This window comes from Panthera tigris, chromosome A2 (assembly GCF_018350195.1).
Source record: "Panthera tigris isolate Pti1 chromosome A2, P.tigris_Pti1_mat1.1, whole genome shotgun sequence".
In the NCBI taxonomy this organism is placed as follows: Eukaryota; Metazoa; Chordata; class Mammalia; order Carnivora; family Felidae; genus Panthera; species Panthera tigris.
In genome coordinates, this window is record NC_056661.1 from 153,668,422 (window position 1) to 153,693,219 (window position 24,798).

The 24,798-nt window shown below is 46.5% G+C and overlaps 1 protein-coding gene and 1 long non-coding RNA gene across 8 annotated transcripts in view; one reads left to right on the forward strand and one right to left on the reverse strand.

Moving 5' to 3' along the window:
* The window catches only part of DENND2A (DENN domain containing 2A), a 102,340-nt gene that overhangs the window by 75,052 nt on the left and 2,490 nt on the right, over window positions 1–24,798 (reverse strand). For 2 of the 4 annotated variants that reach the window (XM_042973680.1, XM_042973672.1), the window contains exons 1-2: window positions 12,821–12,936; window positions 170–271 (exon numbers count right to left, since the gene is read on the reverse strand). In XM_042973680.1, coding sequence (XP_042829614.1) covers window positions 170–271; window positions 12,821–12,894 — 176 coding nt within the window. In that variant the 5' untranslated portion in view covers window positions 12,895–12,936. Of the gene's footprint in view, window positions 1–169; window positions 272–12,820; window positions 12,937–24,798 lie in introns of those variants that run through there. The other 2 variants (XM_042973692.1, XM_042973683.1) reach the window with 1 other exon arrangement.
* Window positions 210–23,259, forward strand: LOC122235208. Of its 4 annotated transcripts, XR_006213340.1 has the most exons (6): window positions 210–296; window positions 3,090–3,165; window positions 14,384–14,503; window positions 19,355–20,069; window positions 21,353–21,544; window positions 21,914–23,219. It is a non-coding gene; the product is annotated as an uncharacterized LOC122235208 (long non-coding RNA). The 4 variants fall into 4 exon arrangements; XR_006213343.1 differs by lacking the exons at window positions 210–296; window positions 3,090–3,165 and adding an exon at window positions 13,000–13,261 and having other exon boundaries at window positions 21,902–23,259; XR_006213334.1 differs by lacking the exons at window positions 210–296; window positions 3,090–3,165 and adding an exon at window positions 13,000–13,261 and having other exon boundaries at window positions 21,914–23,259.

Here is a 24,798-nt window from a genome sequence, read left to right on the forward strand (position 1 = left end):
CTGCAGCGCCTTGGAGAGGATGTACAGGAGGCGCATCACAATGACCGGGAAAAGAACTCCTCCTTGGTCCAAGGAAGTGAGGTCAGAGAGGAGGGAAAGGAGACAGAGAAAGGAAGGAAACTGAGAATCCAGGCCAATTCCTACACTCTCGGGGGAGAAAAACTCTTACTTGTCAGCCAATTTGTAGCTCAGGTTTTCAGTCTGGCTGTGGCTGCCCTTGGCCGGCCTGCACACTGTCATCATGTCAGCACCAAGAGGAGCTCCAAGTCGCCTGGGGGAACAGGGATGCACACTGGGTGAGTCACCACGGCAGATCTAGGGCCCACACCCTGAACTATTTATCCCTGATAGAGTCCAGCCCGGAGTGGGGCGGGGGTATGTGTGACTGGAACACACCCTTCAGAATCCCGGACCCAGGGGAGGGCACAGAATCCCGAGGTCCACCTGGACTGAGACCCCATACCAACCTCTTCACCTCCAGACCCCATGCCAATCTCGTGTGTGTGTGTGTGCGCATGTGTGTGTGTGTGTAAGCAAAACAGATACCAGCTCAACCTGACACTTTCAGCCTAAGAACCCGTAATGAGCTAAAAGTCCCCAAAGAAGAAACGAGTTGTTACTTTACTTGAAACAAGAAATAAACTAGATGCCAAAGCAGAAACATCTGCACAGAGGTACTTTTGCGCTGGCCCTCACGGGAAGCACGCACCCACAGCGTCCTTGGCTTTGGAACCATGCAGGAAGGACCTCTCCAGCGGCCGCAAACCCAGGGGAGGAAACATGTAACCCCTAGGGTCATCTGTCTAAGGGAAACTAGGTGGTTCTGGCAAACCCAGGAATCCCACGGGGCACCTTAGACCTGAAAAATAATCAGGACCATGTGGATACCAAAGCAGCTGCCTCAGCGCCGTGGTGGTTGCACGATATGCCAGAGCCTGACATTCAACTGAAGTGAAGTGGCTGATTAAAATGTATGATTTCGGGGCACCTGGGTGGCTCAGTCTGTTAAGCGTCCGACTTTGGTTCAGGTCATGATCTCACAGCTTCTGAGTTCGAGCCCCACGTCAGGCTCTGTGCTGACAGCTCTGAGCCTGGAGCCTGCTTCAGATTCTGTGTCTCCCCCCTACCCCACCACCCCTCTCCTACTCATGTTCTGTCTTTCAAAAAATAAATAAATGTTAAGAAATTTAAAAATAAATAAAATAAAATAAAATGTATGATTTCAACAGCAAGTCCCTATAGAACTCTGGGTCTCTCAACACGAGGACAAATGGACATTGCTCAGGTGGACATGGTTTGGAAGATGAGGCCCATCAGAGAATGCCAACAGGATGGGCTATGCAATTCATTTACCTCGTCCCCGTCCCTCCCGAGGGGGACGAGGTAACTCTTTGACTAGAGTTTCAAAGAGTATTGAGATATTGGAGATTCACATTTTTTTCCCACTGACCCTCCAGGGACTTCCTCTTCTGAATTCCTCTAAGGTTCCGAAATTCCCATCCCCTCTCCCAGGAGAGTTTATCTGCCAGGTGACAGGGTGGGCTGCCCAAACTCCTGGCCTGGGCATCCCCTTCCTGCAAGAAATCAAAGGGCTAGGCTTCAAGACATCCAAATAACTCCCGGGAACAAGGAGAGGGAGGCCAGCAGGAGGAAGAGAAAAAGGAGAGTGAGTTTGGGTAACAAATTAAAAAGAAGCAGGGTAGGACTGGTGAGCTGAAAATACAGGAAGGGAACAGACTGGTCCAAGAAGGTATGCATTTGGGGAGGAGGAAAGAGGCTCAGGCCTGCGCACAGACCTCAACTGCCCCTTACCAGTCATGTGGCACCCTGCAGCTTGGGGGATGGCCATGTTGGAAGCAAGCCCCGCTCTTTTTTTTTTTTTTTTACGATTCTTAGAGAATGAGTGAGAGAGCAAGCACAAGTGGGGGACAGGTGGCACAGGGAGAGAGAGAGTGAGAGAGAGAGAGAGAGAGTGAGAGAAAGAATCTTAAGCAGACTCAATGCTCAGCACAGAGCCCAATGTGGGACTCGATTCCACGACTGTCGGATCATGATCTGAGCTGAAATCAAGAGTCGGACACTCAACCAACTGAGCCACCGAGGCGCCCCAAGCCCAGCTCTTTAAGAAAGCCAGGCCCAGGGTTCTCCTCTCCTGTTATGGAAAGAGCACTGAAGAGCCTTTCAGAGACAGGAAGGAACTCATTGCCCCTCTCATAAGTTCCACAAAGCTTCTGGTCCACTATATTACAATTTGAAAAATTCAAAAAAAAAAAAAAATTCTGGAGCCTCTCCATTTGGCCGGACTGAAAGACACTGCCCTTCTGTCCTAAATCTGGTGCAAGGCCTGTCAGATGGCAAGGACAGTGGCCGCCCCCGCCACCCCCTTCATGCCTGCATTCTGCCTCCACACAGACCGACTGCAGGGATGCAGCCTTGTTCCCCGTGAGCAGCTGCTCTGTCCACCTACCCTCTTCTTTCAAGCTGGCACCCCCTTTCCCTGGCACTACAACGAGATGCCAGGCTTTGTGCAGGACGCTCTGGGCCTCAAGGATGAGGAAGACAGGGAGTGGGCCCTCAGGGAGAACACCCGGGACTATGCTTGGGTCACTATCGGCCCTGGCATCCAGCTCTCCCCAAAGAGAACAATTTCCCTATACTTCCCAGAAAGCCAGAGCTTTTCCAAAAGGGACAAAAGCCACTGTGTCTCCTACATGGAGAACCACATATGGACTCTGAGGTTGAAGTCACAAGAAGCACTTAATACGGTACTGAAGTGAAGACGATTCCCATGGGGCAGTAACAGCTTCGAGTGTTAAACGCATGATCTTTGGAGAAATAGCTGATGTCATATTCCAAGAAGCTGCAGGGGCTGGAACTCAGAAGGCAAAGAACGTCCCCCACTCAACAATCAGCGTGCTGGCATTTCTGAATTCACAGAGGAATGGAAAATGCGGCCCCCCAAAACCTATGACCCTTCCCTTTTCACCTGTGTTGTTTAAAAGTCATTAGTTAGGTGACAAGCCCAGCCTAATTTGCTGATGGGAAGTTCTCTGACTTAAAATTACCATAACTTCACTATCACTTTATAGGTCTGGGATTGCAAGATGGAGCGATTTCAAGTGTGGTCCACTGGGAATCTGGGAACCGGGGAACCTCGTCAGACAGGTAGGTTCCTGGGCACCAGTCCAATGTACCAAAACCAACTGTCCGGGCAATGGCCTGGAAGCTGCATTTCAATACAGTAAAGCAAAGGCCTCAGGTGATTTCTTACGCAACCCAACGTTCTTTATTTCTTCCTGGGCAATCTGGCCTTGTGATCCAGACTGGTTTCCAGGAGGTATAATGAATGTATGACTAATAAAAACACATTTTCTCACTCAATTGCTTTCCATAAAAATACAATGGAGACATTCATCAGACGGGCTTAATTAGTACTAATAATTAGTACTGATCATTTTAATTCAATTTAAAATGTTAGACAAAATTCTGAAGCTAGATAACGGGTGGTACGTGAATATATTTTTTAGTGAGATGCTTCTGGTCAGTCTCAAAGGCCCACAGAAAATGTAACTGCTCCAGACTGACATTACCGGATCAAAAACCTGTATTATTTTAAAATTCTTTTACGTTGGGGCGCCTTGGTTAAATCGGTTAAGCAGTTAAGTGTCCGACCTCAGTTCAGGTCATGATCTCACAGTTTGTGAGTTCGAGCCCCGCATCGGGTTCTGTGCTGACAGCTCAGAGCCTGGAGCCTGCTTCAGATTCTGTGTCTCCCTCTTTCTCTGCCCCTCCTCCGCTCACACTCTGTCTCTCCCTGTCTCTCAAAAATAAATAAACGTTAAAAAAAATTTTTTTTAATTCCCTTACGTTAATCCACTAAGCTTGAAGTTCCAGCTTGATCTCTGAAAACACTTTCCTTAAGGACCTTGGAGTACTAAAAGGTGAAATCATTAATTACAAACTAAGTGTCTCTGGAGTGCCTGGGTGGCTCAGCTATGAGTGTCCGACTCTTGGTTTCAGATCAGGTCATGATTGTGGGATCGAACCCTGCATCAGACTCTGCACGGGTAGCCTGGAGACGGCTTGGCACCTCCCCTCTGCCCCTCCCCTGCTCGTGCTTGGGCACTTGCGTGCTCTCATTCTCTCTCTCTCTCTCTCTCTCTCTCTCTCTCTCTCTCTCAAAAACCCAAACAAACAAAAAACCAAGTATCTCCCCACAAGAGTGTCAAGATCTTAAAAGAGAAATAAAATGTTTTCCTGTGGTAGGAAGGAGGCAAGTGACCATATCAGATCTCTTCCTGAGCGCAGCGCTTACAAGAGAGCCTGAGGGTACCCGGAGGAGGGAGGGGTGCAGCCGGCAGTGCCTAGAGAGGAGCCACCAGGGAAAGGAAGGGGGAGAGCAGCTCCTCCAGGATCCTGCCCACGCCTGCCTGCCTGCTCTTTCCTCCACTGCCACTTGGGGAACCGGTCTGGTGAAGCCAGGTAGTCTTCACTACAGGTTGTATGACTCCATTCATACGAAATGTCTAGGGTAGGCAAGTCCATAGAGGGAAGGGGAGTTGGGACTGACTGCCGATATGTAAGTAAGGGTTTCTTTTGGGGATGACAGAAATATTCGGTGACAGTTGTACAACACAGTGAATGTACTACAAGTCACTAAACTGTACACTTTTTTTTAAAGTTTATTTATTTCTTTTGAGAGAAAGAGAGAGCAAGAGTAAGGGAGGGGCAGAGAGAGAATGAGAGAGAGAGAGAATCTCAAGTAGGTTCTGCACTGTTAGTGCAGAGCCCGATGCAGGGCTCGAACTCACAAACCGTGAGATCATGACCTGAGTCGAAACCAAGAGTCGGACGCTTAATGGACTGAGCCACCCAGATGCCTAAAACTGTACACTTCTAAGTGGTAAATTTTATGTGAGTTATTATCTCCATCAAAAAATACATTATAAGGGGTGCATGGGTGGCTCAGTCGGTTGAGCATCCAACTCTTGATTTCAGCTCAGTTCAGGATCCCAAGGTCATGGGATCAAGCCCCACTTTGGGCTCTGAACTGTGTGTGGTGCCTGCTTAGGATTCTCCCTCTCTATTTCTCTCTCTCTCTCTCCCTCTCCCTCTGCCTCTCTCTCCTAGCACTCTCTCTTAAAAAAAGGCGGGGGGATGCAAGCTGGTGCAGCCACTCTGGAAAACAGTAGGGAGGTTCGTCAAAAAACTAAAAATAGAACTCCCCTACGACCCAGCAATTGCACTACTAGGCATTTATCCATGGGATACAGGTGTGGTGTTTTGAAGGGACACATGCAACCCCCATGTTTATAACAGCACTATCAACAATACCCAAAGTATAGAAAGAGCCCAAATGTCCATCGATGGATGAATGGATAAAGAAGATGTGGTGTATATATACAACGGAGTATTACTCGGCAATCAAAAAGAATGAAATCTTGCCATGTGCAACTGCGTGGATGGAACTGGAGGGTATTATGCTAAGCAAAATCAGTTGGAGAAAGAAAAATATGACTTCACTCATATGAGGACTTTAAGAGACAAAACAGATGAACATAAGGGAAGGGAAACAAAGATAATATAAAAACAGGGAGGGGGCAAAACATAAGAGACTCATAAATATGGAGAACATCAGAGGGTTACTAGAGGGGGCATGGGAGGGGAGATGGGCTAAATGGGTAAGGGCACTAAGGAATCTACTCCTGAAATCATTGTTGCACTACATGCTAACTAATTTGGATGTAAATTAAAAGAAAAGAAAAGAAAAAAAACCCATGAGGTTTCACATTAAAAAAAAAAAAGTTAAAAACAAAAAGCAGGAACAACTGCAGATCATGAGGAGATCTGGCCCCCACCCCGGACAGAGTGAATCATACTGCCAGGAGGGCCTAGGAATATGCATCTCTAAGCTCCCCAGGGAAGTCATGGGACAGTGTCAGAGCTGCTAAACCATATTTATCTTTCTGCCTCTTGCACCGTCAGTCGGCAACAGAAATACTCTCCTATGGCCTCTCCTTTGTAAGGCAGCCTTTCACTCCAGTGTGTTCGTTTGCTCCTATTTCAGAGCAGCTCCAAAATCTGGTGGAGGAGTTATCAGCCCACAGTTAGTTGCCTCTGTCCCTTGAACCCAGGGGTAAATGCTCCAATGAGCATTTGAAAATGAAAAGCTCATTTTCACGCTAAAGGAGGCCTCAAGCCCAAAAGCATAATCTGAGTCATTTTAAGACTTTCTGTCGGTATGACTCCTCAGTTACCGACAATATTTTCTTTTAACAATTTGGTCAGTATTTGCCTGACCTGCACCTGTCAGTTTGTCTGACAAATGAAGCCACTGGGAATTTGTGGCCAGAACAGCCTGACGTTGCAGGAAGGAACACACTTTGCGATGCTCCTGTGGCCAGAGGCAGCTAAAGATTTTTATTCTTCTTCCTTTCATAAACCCGAGGTTCACACCTGCAGAACATTCTTATGTACAGAGAGATGTATTTGGCCACCTTAGTAGAATGGAAACACATTTTCACTTGACAGTATTTGCAAACCCATGCTTTTTCCGTCACTCGCAATGTAGAAATACTTCCATATGTTGCCTTTAGGTTGTGTATTTTGTCGAGGTAAAAAGAGATAAAGTACAATTAGGTGGCCATCTTGCATATGAGCACTAAGCTATAAGGTTTTAGTGCTGCCAGCCCTCCTGAGGGAATGCTTGAGAACTACCCGTGTCACCGCTGTGGAAAAAGTTCCTATGGGTTTGCCACAAATCATCAAAGTATGAGTTATAAAAGCTATGAAATATGCTCACACTGCCAAAATCTGATTTAAGAATCTGAATTCTGGTAAATATATTTTCTTGTAAGAAAAAAAGTACTGGCTCAGTTGGTAGAGCACGTGACTCTTAATCTGGGGGTTGTTGAGTTCGAACCTCACGTTGGGCGGAGAGCCTACTAAAAAAATAATAAACCTGCAATGCAGTGGTATTATCCTCATTAAAACAAAAATTAAGCTTTTTTTGTTCCTTTTGTGTATTGGAGGTCACCAAACTGGGAGGAGTCAGGTTCCAACTTCTTTCAACTCTCAAATATTTTTTTAATGTGTATTTTTATTTTTGAGACAGAGAGAGAGAGAGAGAGAGAGAGAGAGAGAGAGAGAGATCATGAGTGGGGGAGGGGCAGAGAGAAATGGAGACAGAATCTGAAGCAGGCTCCAGGCTCAGAGCTGTCAGTACAGAGCCTGATGTGGGGCTCGAACTCATGAACACGGGATCATGTAAGACCTGAGCCAAAGTCGGACGTTTAACTGACTGAGCACCCAGGCGCCCCTCAACTCCCAAATATTTAAACTTGCTCTTCTTTCTCTCTATTCTAGGCTACACCAGAAGCCGCTTCTTACTTCTAACCTCTACAGAAGTCAATGCCGAAGTGCCTACCATGTTTCTGATAGGAAATAGAGGCTCAATTAGGTTAGGTCATTTGTTCAAGTTCATACAACAACTCATGAGTGAGCCAGGAACGGGTCTAGGTTTTGAACCCAAATCTGGTGCTTCTTATGCAACAACTGTGGCTTCATACTATCTCATTCAGTCTAGAAACAGACTCTAGCTCATTGTTTTCAGTGTCTGTCTCCTTCAGCTCTTCAAAATCAACAACTGTTTTACACTGCTTTGCAGCCATGCCGAATTTCGTCACTCAGCTTGCTGAGTGAGCTGGGAGGGAGACTGAACGTTTTTGTGGGTCTCTCTCTTTTTTTTTTTTAATGGTCTGTGATGATATACTTCTGTATTTGGAGAATCTATCCTAAGAAATAATCCTAAATGGGGTGCCCGGGTGTATAAATAACTCAAATGTCAGACCATATAATGGTAACATAAGCTATAATATAGCTATTTGATGGGCTATCATAGAGCACATGAAATTATGTTTAAGTAGACTACCATTCTGTAAGGGCAGAGAGGAGAGTAGTGGTTGCCTAGGTCAAGGGTGCATATGGCAAGAAAAAGAGGAGTGACTGCTAATGGGTATGGGGTTTCTTTCTTTCTTTTAATTTTTTTAAATGTTATTTATTTTTGAGAGACAGAGAAAGACAGAGAATGAGCAAGGGAGGGGCAGAGAGAGAGGGAGACAGAATTTGAAGCAGGCTCCAGGCTCTGAGCTGCCAGCACAGAGCCCGATGCAGGACTTGAACCCATGAACAGTGAGATCATGACCTGAGCCAAAATCGATGATTATCCGAATGAGCCACCCAGGCGCTGGGGGTTTCTTTCTAAAGTGATAAAAATGTCCTAAAATTGATTGTGATGATGGTTGCACAACTCTATAAATATGCCAAAACCCATTAAACTGTACCCTTTAAATGGGTGAACTGTACTGTATGTGAAATATCTGAATAAAGCTCTTATTTAAAAAAATAAATTAAAAATATTGTGTCCAATATGAATAAGATATTAAAAAAAAAAAAAAAAGAGGAGGAAGAATCTATTCCTATTCCAAATTGTGTAAAAGGGGCACCTGGGTGGCTCAGGGGGTTAAGCGACCACTCTTGATTTCAGCTCAGGTCATGATCTCCACGTTTGTGGGTTCAAGCCCCGTGATGGTTTCTGCACTGACAGCACAGGGCCTGCTTGGGATTCTCTCCCTCCCCCCCCCCCCAAAATAAGTAAACTTAAAAAGGAATTTCCAAAACTGTGTAAGAAAATGACTGTAAGTAAATGTAACAAATGATTAACAGTTGTCAATGGGTAAGAAACTTGGGATGATTTTTTCCCCATTCTCTATACTTACCTATAATTCAACAACAACAACAAAAAAAACAGATTTCCAAACTTTCTATAATAAGCACACATTACTATTAATGTTACAAATAATGGGGAACATGCAAACCCTGTTGTCTGTGGGTGTCTGAGTCTGCCCTGTGGCGCCCCTTAAAAGGCTCTGGTTGCCTTATGGCCACAAGTGTGGCTGGGCGCTGGGCTGGCCCGAACCCATCAGTCCAGCACTTGTTTTGTTATGGCACAGCTACCTCCTAAATGAAAGGGTAAGTGACACTGTTCTCACTACCGCCTTTCCCTTAGCGACCACCAAGACTTGTATTCTGGCCTGCCACTTCCCAGTACAGATGTTGCCCTGGGTCCAAAGAGAGATTATATGGAAATATATGGTTAACAGGAAAATAATCCTATAATTCATTCTTCCAACTAATAGTTGTGTCTGCTTTGCAAGGGAAACCGAGAGTGAAGCCTGAGAGAAATATAAAATAAAGAGATTGATTTGCCCTCTGAGAGTTTTCATTCTTGTACAGGAAAGAAGATGCACATAACAAGACTGTACTATGCACTTGAAAGTTGCTAAAGGAGTAGATCTTATATGTTCTCACTGCAAACACACACAAGTTAACTGCGAGGTGACAGATGTGTTAACTAACCTTCACAATGTATACGTATATCACATCATCATGTTGCATACTTTAAACTTACAGAATGTTGTAGGTCAATTATATCTCAATAGAGCTGGAGGGAAAGACGCACAAGAGTGTCTCTGATACAAAAGAGTGAAGGCAAGATCCTTTGTGGGCCTGGGCTTGAAGGATGGGCTGAATTTCCTTTGCATAGATGTTTGCATAATCTCAGGATGACTAAACACTTAAAGCGGCACAAACCACTGAATGAAAAGCAGCACCGATTCCATAAGGAGGTTACACTGAACTGAGTGGCTGGATTCCACTGCAGGGGTCAATCAACATGTGAACCAAGGCAGAATCTGTGAATACAATTTGTGCAGATTTTCTGAAAGCTTTTACTAAGATATTACCCTAAGCCTAATGACCTTACAGATTTTTTTTATTCAGAAATGATTTCAAGTTTGAAGAACAATTGCCAGAATACTTTTTTATTTATTTGAGAAAGAGAGAGAGAGAGAGAGAGAGAGACAGACAGACAGAGAATCCCAAGCAGACTCTGCATTGTCTGTGCAGCCCAATGCGGGGCTCAAACCCATAAACCCTGAGATCATGACCTGAGCTGAAATCAAGAGCTGGACCTTAACCAACTGAGCCACTCAGGTGCCCCCAGTTGCCAGAATATTACAGAAAAGTCTTATAAACGCTTCATGCAAGTTTACCAAGTTCTAACACTCTATTAAAGACTGCTTTAAAATGCTGTTTGGAAGGTTTAGGGAAAGTAAGTTCTATCCAGGCACTAGAAGTCTTAAATGCTCATGAATTTGAAAGAAAACAGAATCTTACAAAACCAGTTTAGTAAAGTAAGTAAGCACAGCCAGGTGCAAAAGACAACTCAACCCCCAAGCCACTCTGATCCTCCACCAGGACCTCCCAGGAGGACAATGAAAACTTTAAAACCTAAATACCAGACATGCAAGAAGAGCTAAAAAAAACGAAAGAAGAAAAATAATACGAAAAATGAAAGAAGAACAATAAAAAAGAATGTGTGTGGGGAGGTGGGGTTTGGGGACCACGATCATATATTAAAACATACTCTAAAGCTTCTGTGACTAAAACAGTGTGGTAGCACTATAAAAATAGATAAATACACTGGGGGGACAAAACAGAAAGCCTAGACCCAACCACACATAGAACTTTATATATGGCAAGGGTGATGGGGTGGCTCAGTGGGTTAAGCCTCCGACTTCGGCTCAGGTCATGATCTCAGAGTTTGTGGGTTCGAGCCCCACGTCGGGCTCTGTGCTGACAGCTCAGAGCCTGGAGCCTGCTTCGGATTCTGTGTCTCCCTCTCTCTGCCCCTCTCCTGCTTGCACTCTGTCTCTCTCTCTCTCTCTCTCAAAAATAAATAAAAATTAAAAAAAAAAATAACTTTATATATGATAAAGGTGGCATCTTAAATCACTAGGGCAAAGATGGACTTTTTAAATAAACGATGCTGGAATAACCAAACAGCCCAAAGGTGTTCGTGTAAGATCACCCCGCAAATCTGATGTGCCTGGGGCGCCTGGCTGGCTCAGTTAATAGAGCATATAATTCTTGGTCTCAGGGTCGTGAGTTCAAGCCCCACGCTGGGCATGGAGCCTACTTAAAAAAAGAAAATCCGATGTGCTTGCAGAAGTAGTGAACTGCAGGAGGATAACCCGCATCTTTCTCTGAGCCAGAGAACCAGCTGCAGGCAAGAACGGGTTTCACATGATGGGTTGCAGCCTTGAACGGTTAACACCAGCCCCTGAAGGATCTGACCCGTGCCTGCCATAACCCCAGAGGGGCTCCAACTGCCTTCAGAACCCACTGTGATTTCAGCGGATTTTCAAAAATCTGACTTTTTCTAGGACAGCCCTAGAGCTTACAATACATTGTGCAGCACCCATAGTATACACACATGATAACATACAGAAGCCCACTCCCTCCCACCAATTTCCAGACGCATTACTGTTATCCTCATTTTGAAGGTGAGAAAATCAAGGTTCAGAGACTTGCCCAGAATCATGATTGTTTAAGAGACAGGATAGGGAATTCGTAACTCTCCACTCCAAATTCTGTAGTTTGGTCCTCAAACCTCCTTATCTGCTCCCTCAGTATCTTTAACTAGAACCACCCAGGATTGAGACCTCTCACAACCTGATGCAAGAGTCTGCTAATTGGTGATGCCAGGACCCCTTGGGGACAGTAACCTCAGAGTCTGACCCACAGGGGTCAGGCCTTTTAGGGAGCCCGACTTTCTTCTAAGGGCAGCAAGCAGGAAATAGCTTTCATTCATAACCTTTGAGAAGGTCAGGGTAAAGAAATGAGCACTGCTACATCCGGTGATCTGTCAGGCATTGATTTAAGCTCTTCGCAAACATAATTACAGAAATAATGCATCGCTCAAGACAAATGAAAACATATGTCCACATATGTTCTTCTACGCTAACATTCATCGCAGCATTATTCAGAATGGCCATAAAGTGGAAATAATCCAAACGCCATCAACTGATGAAGAGAGAACCCAAATGTGGTATATCCATACCATGAAATATTGCCCAGCCCTAAAAGTAACAAAGTCCTGATACCTGCTACAACGTGAACCTTGAAAATATTATGCTAAATGAAAACAAGCCAGTCACAAAAGCCCATATATCGTATGAGTCCATTTATATGAAATGTCTATAACAGGGAAAGCTATAGAGACAGAAAGGAGATAAGTGGTTGCTAAGGAGTATGGGTTTCTTCTTCCCTGTGATGAAAATATTCTAAACCACTGTGGTGGTGGTTGCACAACTTTGTGAATACACTAAAAACCATGAAATTGTAGGCTTTAAATGGATGAATTTTTATGGTAAGTGAATTATACTTCAATAAAGCTATTACCAAAAAAAAGAAAGGAAGGAAGGTGGGATGGGGGAGGAAGGATGAATCTAAGTATCTAGCATCATGTACCAACAGGTACATGATTTTTTTTTAACTTTTTTTTTTTTTTTTTTTACATTTATTTATTTTTTGAGAGACATAGAGAGACAGAGTATAAGTTAGGGAGGGGCAGAGAGAGAAGGAGACACAGAATCCGAAGCAGGCTCCAGGCTCTGAGCTGTCAGCACAGAGCCCGATGTAGGCTCAAACTCACGAACCGCCAGATCATGACGTGAGCGAGACCCGACGCTTAACCGACTGAGCCACCCAGGCACGCCTAGATTTTAAAAGAGACCTGTCTAGCCCCAGAGCCCTTGCTCTAGAATGTCATTGCTTCCTTCACAAGCAGTATCTCTGGCAAAGTACTTAGCGAAACTAGGATACTTATGAATACAATGGTAAAACAAATGAACACGAAATGGTTAAAGAAACATGACCCAAGTAGTAGATACGGCAGGCGCTATGCGAGCTTGCCTACCTCACAAGCAGTTCCCTTTTTCTACAAACTGCCCCATCCTTCATTCGAAGGGTCCCAAGGTCACTGGCAGCCATGTTTGAGTGAGGAGCCCACCTCCACCCACAGCTGATTGGCTCCAGAGGAGGCCTGACTCAAGTCGGACCAATCAGATTTCACTCCTAGGGAGTGGCGTCAACCTGTGTCCTGGAAGACAGAAACGAGTGCTGCGAGGCGGCCATCTTCCACTCTGCGGAGTAAGGAGCGGAGGGCTGGGCTGTTGGAGAGAATGATGCCAGTGCAAAGATGGCCTGGCACCCCCTGGATCCAGTCGCCTGCTGAGGCTAGGCTGCACTTCTGCCCATGGGTGCCACCAGACATCTTCATGCAGTGTCCTGTTCAATCTGTGTTCAGCTGCTACATTCAACTACTTTCCCAAAGCGAAAAAGTAAAGCTACTGTATGTGTGAGTTTTAAACATGAATCTGCAACCGTATGGCTGAAGCTGAGCAAGCCCCACTGGGTTTGCCTCCAGCCTGGCGCAGGAGGTTGGGTGCTCTCTGATCTTTCCCGTTACACGACTGAGGGTCAGAAGAGCAGCTCTCAAGAAGTCCCTTTCTCTCCCTGCGGAGACTCTTCATGGCACTGGAGGTGCCGGAAACTTCTTAGTAAAGTTATCCTGAGACCTAACCTTTCCAAGAAGCTGAAGAGCATATTATAAGCCTTATTACAGGAGAGCTGCTGAACCCTTGAATGAACCCTGAAATAGGACATGGAATCAGAAGATGCACACTCTCCTTCCTTTCTTGCCAATAAAACCCCACTGAGAAAAACTCCAGCTTTTTATTGGAATGGACTAATGAGAGGTTACTGTGGGTAAATGAACAAATAAAAGGCACACACGCCTTCCTCAGTTCTTATTTTAGATCTGCGATATATATACAAGAAAGCAGATATCACATCTCCCCCCCCCCCCCACACACACACACACACTGGCAGGGACACATTTGAATGAAAAACGTTCGCAAGAGTTGCAAGAGTTTGCATAGTCTGGACAACAGAAGGAAGAGCCGAGTTGACAGGAGGGAAGGGATGGACGAATCCTTTTCCCATCCCTCTGTCTATTTATGGGAGTCACTTCCTTTCAGGAAATGCTGAGCCCCTTCTCCCAGGACCCTGTTGGGAATGACGCCTGCACGGGCTGACCCAGCCTTCCACATCCTCCTGGCCTCAGCAATTCTACCCTTGTGACCCAGTCAGTACTGGGAATCCGGCCTGTAAATGACAGTGCTTTTAGGAGGCCCCAGCCTAGTGAGGAAATTCAAAGAAAAAAAGGGGAGGGGACACATAATGAAGTCAGAAAGGCCCCTGGCTTGGAGAAGCTACTAAATATGAGCACAGAAAGGGGACGGATCGGCGGGGGTTGGGGGGAGTTGGGGCTAGAAACGATGACACTGTGGCCCAAGAGTTTTGTGGCTCACCTTATTGGACACCCTGCTGGGTGATGGCTAAGGCAGAAGCAGGACCCAGGGTTCGTGGCCCTGTCCAGGGCTCACTCACCAGCTCCACACTCCTTTCCTTTCCCCAGATGACTCCTGTTTCTATGGAAAGAAGAACCTGGGTCTACTAGTTCCGTGTTCTTGATGAAGGTGGTCCTCCTCTCTTCTTGGTCAGCCCACCTCTTCAGAAACCCAGAGAGATTTCTGAGGTTAGTGGGTTTTTGGTGGTTGGTGTTTGTTTTGTTTTGTTTTTGTTTTGTTCTTTAAGTGAGAAATGTTTTTGGTCTTAGGATGTTGAGAGATTTTTAAACAGCGACAAAAAACAAAAGCATTTGCCCTACAGACGCGAGGTAACTTTAGCCACTGGCTCCCATGGAATGCTTTTTCTTCTTTTTTATTTAAAAAAAAATTTTTTTTTTTTAATGTTTGTTTATTTTTGAGACAGGGAGAGACAGAGCATGAACGGGGGAGGGTCAGAGAGAGAGGGAGACACAGAATCTGAAACAGGCTCCAGGCTCTGAGCTGTCAGCACAGAGCCCAACGCGGGGCTAGAACTCCCGGAGGGCGAGATCATGACCAGAGCCGAAGTCGGATGCTTAACTGACTGAGCCACCCAGGCGCCCCTCTTCTTTTTTAAAGTTATTTGTGTATTCTGAGAGAGAGAGAGAGAGAGAGGATGCGCGCATGCACACAGGGGAGGGAGGGAGGGAGGGAGGAAGAGAGAGAGAGGGAGAGAGAATCCTAAGCAGCGACGTGGGGCTCTATCTCAGGAACCATGGGATCATGACCTGAGTCGAAATCAAGAGTCGGATGCTTAAACCAACTGAGCCACTTAGGCGCCCCTGCTTTTTCTTTTTATAAAAAGACAAATGAACAGATACAGTGTTCAGAGCTTCCCTGCCCTATTCCAGGGAGGAAAAGAGACTTAGTGTTAGCAGGTTAAAAGAAATGAACTGGAGACTGAGGGTAAGATAGAAGTTGAAACAGAGAATCAGAAAGAAAGACAAAGACTGAGAAGTAAACAAACAGGGAAAGAACGGCACTGAAACACGGAGAGGAGGGACCCAGCAAGAAACCACCCAGACGCAGACAGAGAGGGCGGCTCTGTTAGGTGACACCCAGACGCCCTTCTATTGGATGCAGCATCCTGGCGATCAGCTGTTTTTGCAGCTGAAGTGGATGTAAATGAAATACGTTGCCCAAGTTTACACCGCGGGCAAGAGGAGCTAGAACAGTCCAGTGGCAAATACTCCTGCACTTCAGCGATTTGGAACGTTCCCATCCCCGCACTTCTGTTCATGTTCTTTCCCTCGGCTGTCACCCTCCCTTTTCTTTGCTATTATATTCCCACCAAGCCCTCAAAATCTAGTTTGAAATTTCCACAGAACCTACTGTGACCACCCCACAAACTAAAGTTCTTCCCCGCTCTTCTGAATTTCTAGAGCAGTTATTAACTTATCTACATTTGATCATCTAATAAGCGTGCTTCGACTATTATTTAAATACTTTTTACCCAAGGTCCACATGTTTGCCACTTCCAACTGCAATAATGAACGCATGGCTAACGTTTATTGAGCATCTACTATTCCCTAGGCAAGATTCTACATGGATTGTTTTGTTGAATCCTCACACCAACCCTACTATTGCCTCCCCTTTACAGATGTGGAAACTGAGGCCTGGAGGGAGTAAGTTTTTCCCAAGGTCACATGCATGCTGAATAAATCCAGGTTGTCAGATTCAAAGGTCCAGTGCCTAACACCCAAATAAATGCCCGGCGGGGGGGGGGGGGGGCAGGGTACAGACCTTCCCCTCCTGGATACAGAGTAGCTACTCAGTAAAACTGTTACTTGGATTTTATTCCAAGTACCCAGCACCCATCCCCTCTCCTACCTCCCCTCCATCTCCTTCCTGCCCACCATGAACACCCTGGCACCAAGGCACCGCCTGGCCCTCTCTTCCACTTCCAGAAGCAGCCCTCAGGCTGCCATTCTGTGACTTATTTTTCCTCTGAATGCTCTCCTGATGTTCACTGTAACCTGACCTCACCGAACAGTAATACTGAGGGGGGGAGGCAGGGCCCCCTGCCCCATCTGTCCTGACCCTTGGGCACCTGGAGAGCCCCCAGGCCTGTGCCTCCCAGGGGCCTGTGCCTCCCAGGGGCCTGTGCCTCCCAGGGGCCTGTGCCTCCCAGGGGCCTGTGCCTCCCAGGGCTGGCTGCCACACCACACCACGAGGTAGCCACTTGAAGGGATGCACCTGAAAGGCATATTTTATTTGCTTCCTGACACCCATCTCTGACTCCAGCTGTGCTGCCCCAAACTCCTCACTTTCCCACCTCCTCTCTCCCTAATTCCTGCCTCCTCTTCCTTTCCTCCCCCTCAGACCCTTTCCCACCCTCTTTTGCTGGCTTCTGTTCTCTTTCTTTCCATGAGCAGAGAGTTTCCAGCTTGGCTCCTGGCCAGCACATTTGGACAAAAGGCAGCAATCTTAGAGGAAGACGTCATCTCGCACCCCCTTTCCCGGGGCCAGCACCGTGGCTCCCGAGCCCAGAGAGGGAGAAGGGGGGCCCAGGCCTCTCTGCCACAGCTCCCCGTTCTGGGAAAGGCCTTGAGAGATGGGGTTAAAAGCAAAGAGTTTGCAAATAGACCCAGGCTCAAATTCCCATTCTGTCACTTGAGGCTGTGGGACCTTGGACAAGTTACTTTGCAAAGAGTCCTCTCCTCTGTAAAACTGTGATAATTGTAGCACCTATTTTGAAAGACTGCAAGTGAGGATTCAATGAGAATGCACCTGTAAAGCATTCAGCACAGCACATGTCCTGTAAAAAGTGCTCCACACGTCCCTTCTGTAATAAAGCGAGCTTAACTCTGCCAAATGATACAAACAGGAGTAATAACACAGGAGCTTGTGTCGATGATAATAATACCTCCTCGACTCATCTGCAGGGCTACTGACCCAGCCTCAGTTGTCTGCAAGTGTGGTAAAGCTGCAAACCCCTCCCAAGCACGAGTTGCTGTTACAATGTAATCTGTGTGAGTTGGTTTTGACATTGGAAGGGGAGCTGACCCCTCTTCCTTTTCAGTAGGAACCAGGACGTGCTCAGGCTCAGCTTCAGAGCTGGATGTGAAAGTAGGAGGAGCCCACTGAGATCGGCACAGCCGGCTCATCCTGACTCCCCTCCCCCTCCGTCTTCTGGCTCCCTGAACTCCGAGGCCCTGGCTCTGTTTGTTTACTATCTGTCTCCGGTGTTTGGTACTTGCAAGTTGTGCAATGCCTGGGAACATGTTCATTTTTACTTAGCTAGGTTTTGAGAAAGGGAAATGGTCTTTCCCCTATGACTTTATTTAGCTCATCTGGGCCAGCATGGAGAGATTTGAATTTAATCACTAAGACGAATCAAAGAGCGTGAGGTGCTGGGTGGTGGGGGGATGCTGGGAAATACACAAGTATATGGGATGGTCCCTGCCTCCCAGAGGGAGGAATAACAGCTATAAACCCAAACAACCGAATGGCGGTAAAAGACTGCAGTTGTTCACGACCAAACGACAAGATTAGTCCAGGGAATGACTGACACACGGTTCACGAGTTTAAGGACTAAATTTGAACCACAGTGGCGGATGTTACCAAACGAAAACAAACTGGAGGAACGCAGAGGTGGGCAACGGAAGTCGGAATAGCCACAGACTGCCTCAAAGAAGAGGTCGGACCTGGTGGCCCTTAAGATGAGACTGGGTTCCAATAGCTGGGAAAGGAGAAGGTTGCAGGTGAGGCAAGGGCAAGAAGGTACTCTCCCACCCGGGACACAGGGACCGATGGGATGTGAGCCAGAAGGCGGAATGGCTTGGTGGCTTACACTGGGGGATGTCCTGAAAGGAAGGAGGAGGAGCTAAGACTTGCTCACCCGGGAAAATAAAGAGAATACAGAATGGAGAAACACACTCTTTGGGACATGATAGGGTTAAAATGGCACATTCAAGAGGAGCCTGTGGAGGGAAAGATTTAGGGGTCTGGTGAAAGAACACCCCTGGGGGTGCAAATCTGGGAGGGAGCCGGCGAACCTGTGAGCATGAAGGAGATCCCTGAGAGAAAAGTGCAGAGAGTGAAGAAATAGGCACGGGGCACTCTTACATTGCCCTTGTTACTCAGCTTCACTCAGTTTCTTTCTTTTTTTTTTTTTCAAAATTTTTCAGTGTTTATTTATTTTTGAGAGAGAGAGAAAGAGCAAGTGAGCAGGGGGAGGGGCAGAGAGAGGGAGACAGACTCCAAAGCAGGTTCCCGGCTCTGAGCTGTCGGCACAGAGCCCGACGCGGGACTTGAACCCACGAACCGAACCGTGAGATCATGACCTGAGCCAGAGTCAGATGCCCAAGCCACTGAGCCACCCAGGTGCCCCACTGACTCAGTTTCTTTTTACGTGTCCTCATCTGGGCCTTCCAACTAGACAGTGGTAGGACATGAGGGTTGGGCTTCTTTTTATTCCTCTGCAGTGCCTAACCCACGCTAGGCTACTATGGGTGAGGTACAAATGCTTGTTGAGTAAGAAAAAGAAAATGAATCAGTGAAGATCCCCTTTTCTACAGATAATTAGAATAACCAAAATCTTGTGGTGTCTCAGGTGGGGAGGCAATACGCAGAGTACTTAACAAAGGTGTGGCTGGGACACCAGCCAATGAGAATTGGCCTTATGATGAACCCTGTGATGGCTGGATCTGGGGCGGTTGGGGTTCCCAGGAATATGGGACACTGGGAGCTTGGGCAGTGACTGCTTACTAAGTGGTTCAGAAGCATTAGGCATTCTGACAAGTGGACAGTGTATCAGTGCACATCAGTTCTCCATCAACCTTGACCTGGGTCAGGGGTGTCGCGTACACTAGGGAGCTAAAGAACAGTGAACTGGCTTCATTAGAAACTTAGGATAAGGTCTCAGCAGAGGGTTAGGGAAGGAAGCCAGATTTTAGGGACTTGGTGGGGGGGGGGGTTGCTGGTGGACCTGCCCCCGGGGGCTCTTCCTGCTGTTCCAGGTCCCCATCCTGAAACCCCCTCCTTCTCTTTTCCTCCAGGAGGTTGGCAGCTTGAACCTGGAGCCTGAACCAAAGAAACTGTCTCTTTGACCCCCTCCCCATCTCCCTCCTGTCTGCCCCAGGCCCGGGATCCGGGCTATCCAGGGTTCTGGGGAAAGGAGAGCCTCTGGGACCCTCCCTCGGCACTGCTGAGACCTCTAAGTCTCCATGTTCTGGGAGGCATTAGGGGGTTAATTTTCTCTGACATTTTTTCACCCTATTAGATGCACCAGTTCAGCTGGAGGGTAAACAGAGAGCACTGGTCTCTTTTTGATGTCCTGGGAGCTTGTGTGTGTTTGTTGTGTTTGTTGCCTGTCACCAACACAGATGGTGAAATGGGCCAGATGTAAAGGATGACAGCGGCCACAAGATGCCGGGGAGCTTTGCTGGGGGTTGGATGACCACACACTTCATTCCACATCTGAACCACTCTCACCCGCAAGTCAGAGTATTAAGCAGAGAACCCCCCTGCGCCCCCAGAGAGCTGGAGACGTTTTCTGGCAGAGAAGCCCAGAGCACCGGCAAGCTGCTTCGAGAAGTTCCCCTGTGTCTTCCCAGTCTCCACCCTGGGCGAGTCTGTGGCTGAGAAGCTGGCCTGCTCCAGCTGTAGGGGAGGCAAGTTCTAAACCTCAGGTGCCCCCGTCACCCCTGCCCAGTGATCAGATCAGTGCTCTGTGGCTTCTCCCCCAACTAACATCTCCCCTGACCACACAAGGTGAGTTTTAATCCCGATTTTCTGATCCCATACAAATGGGACATCCAGGGAGGTTGAGCCTGTAATTCACAGGGACATGGAAAGCACAGACAAAATGATAGAAGTGTCCTGCTTCAATGGTTCCAATTTGCTGAGAAAAGGCAGTCAGTGATTTTTTTTTTTCCATGGTGAGCTGGGGGTGGGCAGGGACAGGAGTGTCCAACTCCTCTGACTCCTTTAGTGGGAATGAGAAGTTCACATGCAGCACTGGGTTATCCAGCTGACCCCTCCTCCTTCCCTGCACTTCGGGCTCTACTCTAGGGGGGCTAAGAAAGGCTGGGGGGCAGAGGGATGGTGCAAACTCATTTCTGCTTGTGTCAGTGCCCCTGGACCAGCAGGGAGAATGGACAGATAACGGCCAACTCTCACCCTTTCCCGGGGCGCCCACAAGTTGCAGTTTCCAGGGATAGTCCCAGGGCAGGCCTGTTGTAGATCAATTAACAACTTACTTTTTTTTTTTTTTTTTAATTTTGTTTATTTATTTATTTTGAGAGAGAGACAGAGAGAGGCAGAGAAAGAGGGAAAGAGGGAGAATCTCAAGCATGATCCACGCTGTCAGCACAGAGCCCAACGCGGGTTTGAACTCATGAAACTGTGAGATCATGACCTGAGCCAAAATCAAGAGTCGGCTGCTTAACTGACTGAGCCACCCAGGGGCCCCAACAACTTATCTTAAGTGCTCCCTTTTTACTTTCAAAGTGGCCCGGTTTGTATCTTATGGTTCCCCTATCCATTCCCCATAGTGAATTTGCAGAGAACTTGCTGCTAAGTCAAACACAACCCTGACTACATTTTTTTCTGAGAAGCAAGAACGAGGGAGAAAGAGGGAGGCACTTTAGATTACTGCACTGGGTTGACTCTTGTGTGGAACCCACCCCACCCATCCCAGGTTCCCGCCTACACAATATGTGGAATCGTGATTATGTGGGATCGAGGTTGTGGGAACATGAAACCAACAGCAAGAGACAAAAATTAAGATGGTTTGTTGGATCACAAACTACAAAACATAAAAAATCTCCTAGAGATCATAATGTTAATATATTGCCTTTTTAAATTTAATATAACTCAAAATAGTAGATTGCCTCTATGAATGTACCACACTATGGATTTTAATTTTTGTATTAACTTACATAGAAATTCAGAGTAAATTCGGTGGGGAGCTGGGGTGGTAATGCTTGGGTTAAGGGAGAGAGAGGTAATAATACATTTTACAGTTGTTTTTTGTTTTTGTTTTTGTTTTTAAGGCTGAGCATCAGGATCTCATTTTTAAATTATACGTCACTGGGCACAAATATATTCAATATCCATTTGGCTTTGAAATCTATTTTAATCTAGCAACTGCACTTCTGGGAATTTATCTTACAGAACTATTGGAACAAGTGACCCAGAGTGTTTGTAGTGGCTAAACTCAGAAGCAACCAATGGCTCAAAAACAGGTAATTTGTTAAACAAATGAAGGCAATCCATACAAAGAAACAGTAGGACTATGTAGGTCCCCCACAGAATTATTCTCACAAACGAGTGTTCAATTATGATAGCATGTTTCCACTTCTGTAAACAAACAAGCAAACATATTACAGGCAAAGAAGAAAGTCTGAGGCTATTTGGAATATGTACCAAATAGGGATTGCCTTTAAGGAGGGAGACAGTATGCAGTAAATTTTCATTTTTCATCTTATTCTTTTTTCTTATTGCTTAAATGTTTTATAGCAAATATAACTTCCACAGTTTACATAGAAAAATATATGTATATATACAAGTACGTGTACAAGAGTAATCTTAAAACTTTATAGTATGCTTTTTAGGAAAACAAAACTACGAAAGGAAATGCATTTGATACTGTGTTTGAACTGGTCTGACAAGCCCTCCTGATAAGACGCACAGCCCAGGGAAGGCCTGGATACCATGGAAAAAATGGTCACTGTCAGGACTTCCTGTCCTGATCCCACTCCAGCTCGATCCTACTCTCATTTCCTTCTGAAGGGGAGCCATGGGACCTCTTTGTTCCCCACTGTTGAGGGAAGCTAACCTCTTCCCTGAGCTTGCCATGAAGGTGATTCACCCCATCCTTCACTCAGGCCAGGGAGAAGAAAAAGATAACAGTTTTTGGCAATTCAGCCTGTTAGAAAAGGGGGTCTAGGGCTCACCCCTCTTCCAGTCAACTGCAGGCCAAGGATGGATGCGTCAAAGAGAAGCCAAAGACAAAGCAATTCTGGACTGCAGCTGGCAAAGGGCTTAACTCTGGGCAAGCTGGGAGTCGACAAGTTACGTTTTTGCCCAGATCAGACAATGATCTTGACACAAGGGTAAAAGATGGTCTGACTCTGGCTTCCCAACATATTCTGTCTTTGGACATCAAATGTAGAAAACTGAGCTACTCACTCACCTCAGTTCCAGACACTGACTTTTCTCCTATAATTAAAGGGGTACATGTGTCTGTCAGTCTTTCTGTTGGGTAGCCTGTGTGTGTGCATGTGTGTGTGTTGGGGGGGGGGCGTTTAAAGATCACCTGGGGTACCTATGGAGGCCATCTGGCTCTGTGGAGGAAGAAGGGTCCATGCCTAGACACAGGAGACTGGGCATGACACAACCTGGGTCACTCATGAGTGCCTGTGAGACATTCCATGGGCCCTCAGGAAGCAAAAAAGAAGGGGCTGGGGTTCCAGAGATCATAAAGGAAGCTGAGTCAACTTTGCCTACAGCCAAAGAAGCAACTGCTTGCAAGGTGTATTTGAGTGTTATAAGGAAAGTCATTGAGCCTCAAAATATTTCCCCTATTATCCTGTCAGAGTTGCTGAATTCAACCTGTAGAGATTCATTCCTTTTGATTAAGACTCTATGGATGTTCCATTGCAAACTGATTTTCCCAGCTTCTTTCCAATCCAGAAGACATTGGTTAGAAAACAAACACACTTGAAGTGTCTACTTGAGGCAAGTAGAAAGTACCCAGAACTCAGAAGCTCAGCACTCAAGAAAAGTAGACTTATGTGAGTTCCAAGCAAAGAGAGAAAGTTACCAAATGTTTTCAGTTTGGGCTAAGGTGAAGCATGCATACAGCTGGATTAGACAAATCTAACTGCAGAAGCCTTGTGATTATGCTTTTAGAGTTTCTCTTTTTCATTTTTATTTATTTTTTAATATTTTAAATGTAGCTCAGAGCCTGGAGCCTGTTTCGGATTCTGTGTCTCCCTCTCTCTGACCCTCCCCGGTTCATGCTGTGTCTCTCTCTGTCTCAAAAATAAATAAACGTTAAAAAAAAAAAATTAAAAAAAAAAACCGAATTGGATGCTTAACCGACTGAGCCACCCAGGTGCCCCAAGAATTTCTATTTTTGTAAAAAAATACTTCATATACACACAAATGCGTCTGCCACCAGCCTTTGTATCTAGCTCTGTTCAAGCTGGCTTTAAATTCTGATGTTGAACGCACATTAGCTATTTGATTTTTATTATGAGTAACGGGCTTCCTAACTAAATTTTATGGGGGCCTTGTTTTTGGAATCTGAGGTTTCTGTCCCCTGCTGTAAGGAATCCTTTATGTGATTGTTAAAGCAGCCACTCTCACCCTTGGCTGTACCTTAAAACCACCTGTGACTTTCAAAAATACCGATGCCCAGGGCCCATTCTCAGAGATTTTTATTTACTCTCTCTAGCGTGGGGCCCAGGCATCTGTTCTTTAAAAAAAAAAAATGCTCCCCTAAGACATTTGTGTGTGTATTTTTATTTTTTTTTAATGTTTGTTTATTTTTGAGACAGAGACAGAGAGAGTGCAAGCAGGGGAGGGGCAGAGAGAGAGTGAGACACAGAATCTGAAGCAGGGTCCAGGCTCTAAGCTGTCAGCACAGAACCCAACCCAGGGCTTGAACTCAAAAATCCTGAGATCATGACCTGAGACGCTTAACTGACTGAGCCACCCAGGCGCCCCACCCCCCCCCCTTTTAATGTTTGTTTATTTTTGAGAGAGAGAGATAGAGACAGAGACAGAGAGAGCACAAGCAGGGGAGAGGCAGAGAGAGAGAGGGAGACACAGAATCTGAAGCAGGCTCCAGGTTCTGAGCTGTCAGCACAGAGCCCAACACAGGGCTGGAACCCATGAACTGTGAGATCATGACCTGAGCTGAAGTCAGACACTTAGCTGGCTGAGCCACCCAGGCGCCCCTAAATGTGTGTTTTAACAGGCCACTCCCAGTTACAAATATTAAGAAAGTGATGGGGGAGGGGGGCTGGAGGAGTAGAGTCTCACACCTATTCAGTGCTGATTTAAGACATCTAAAATTAGCAAGAAATGGTTTCAACAGCAGCAATGCATGGACATAGATTCCTCAGGTTCCGTCCCTTGTTCAGAAAGCAAAGGGAAGGACCCAGCCAAGGGATCTGTGGCGGAGTCCGCAGAACCTCTCAACTCTGGGTCTGCGTTCCCTGTCCTGTGACATTCCTGGTGTTGCAGCAAACAAGATTCCCACCCCCTCCGGCCTCACTCAGGGTGAATCTCTGGTCTCCCGAGTCCCACCCTTTCCCTGCTGTGGAGAAGCAGGCTTAACATCAGGTCTGAGGGCATCTGGTGGGGATGGGGCGTGGGGGGTGAGAAGTGGACTTGCCCATCTGACCACAATCCTCGAATGCTGCCCCCACTGCCTGCTTCCCTTTCGGTCAGGGTTTCTGGATGCACACTGCGTACCAGACCCTTCAGC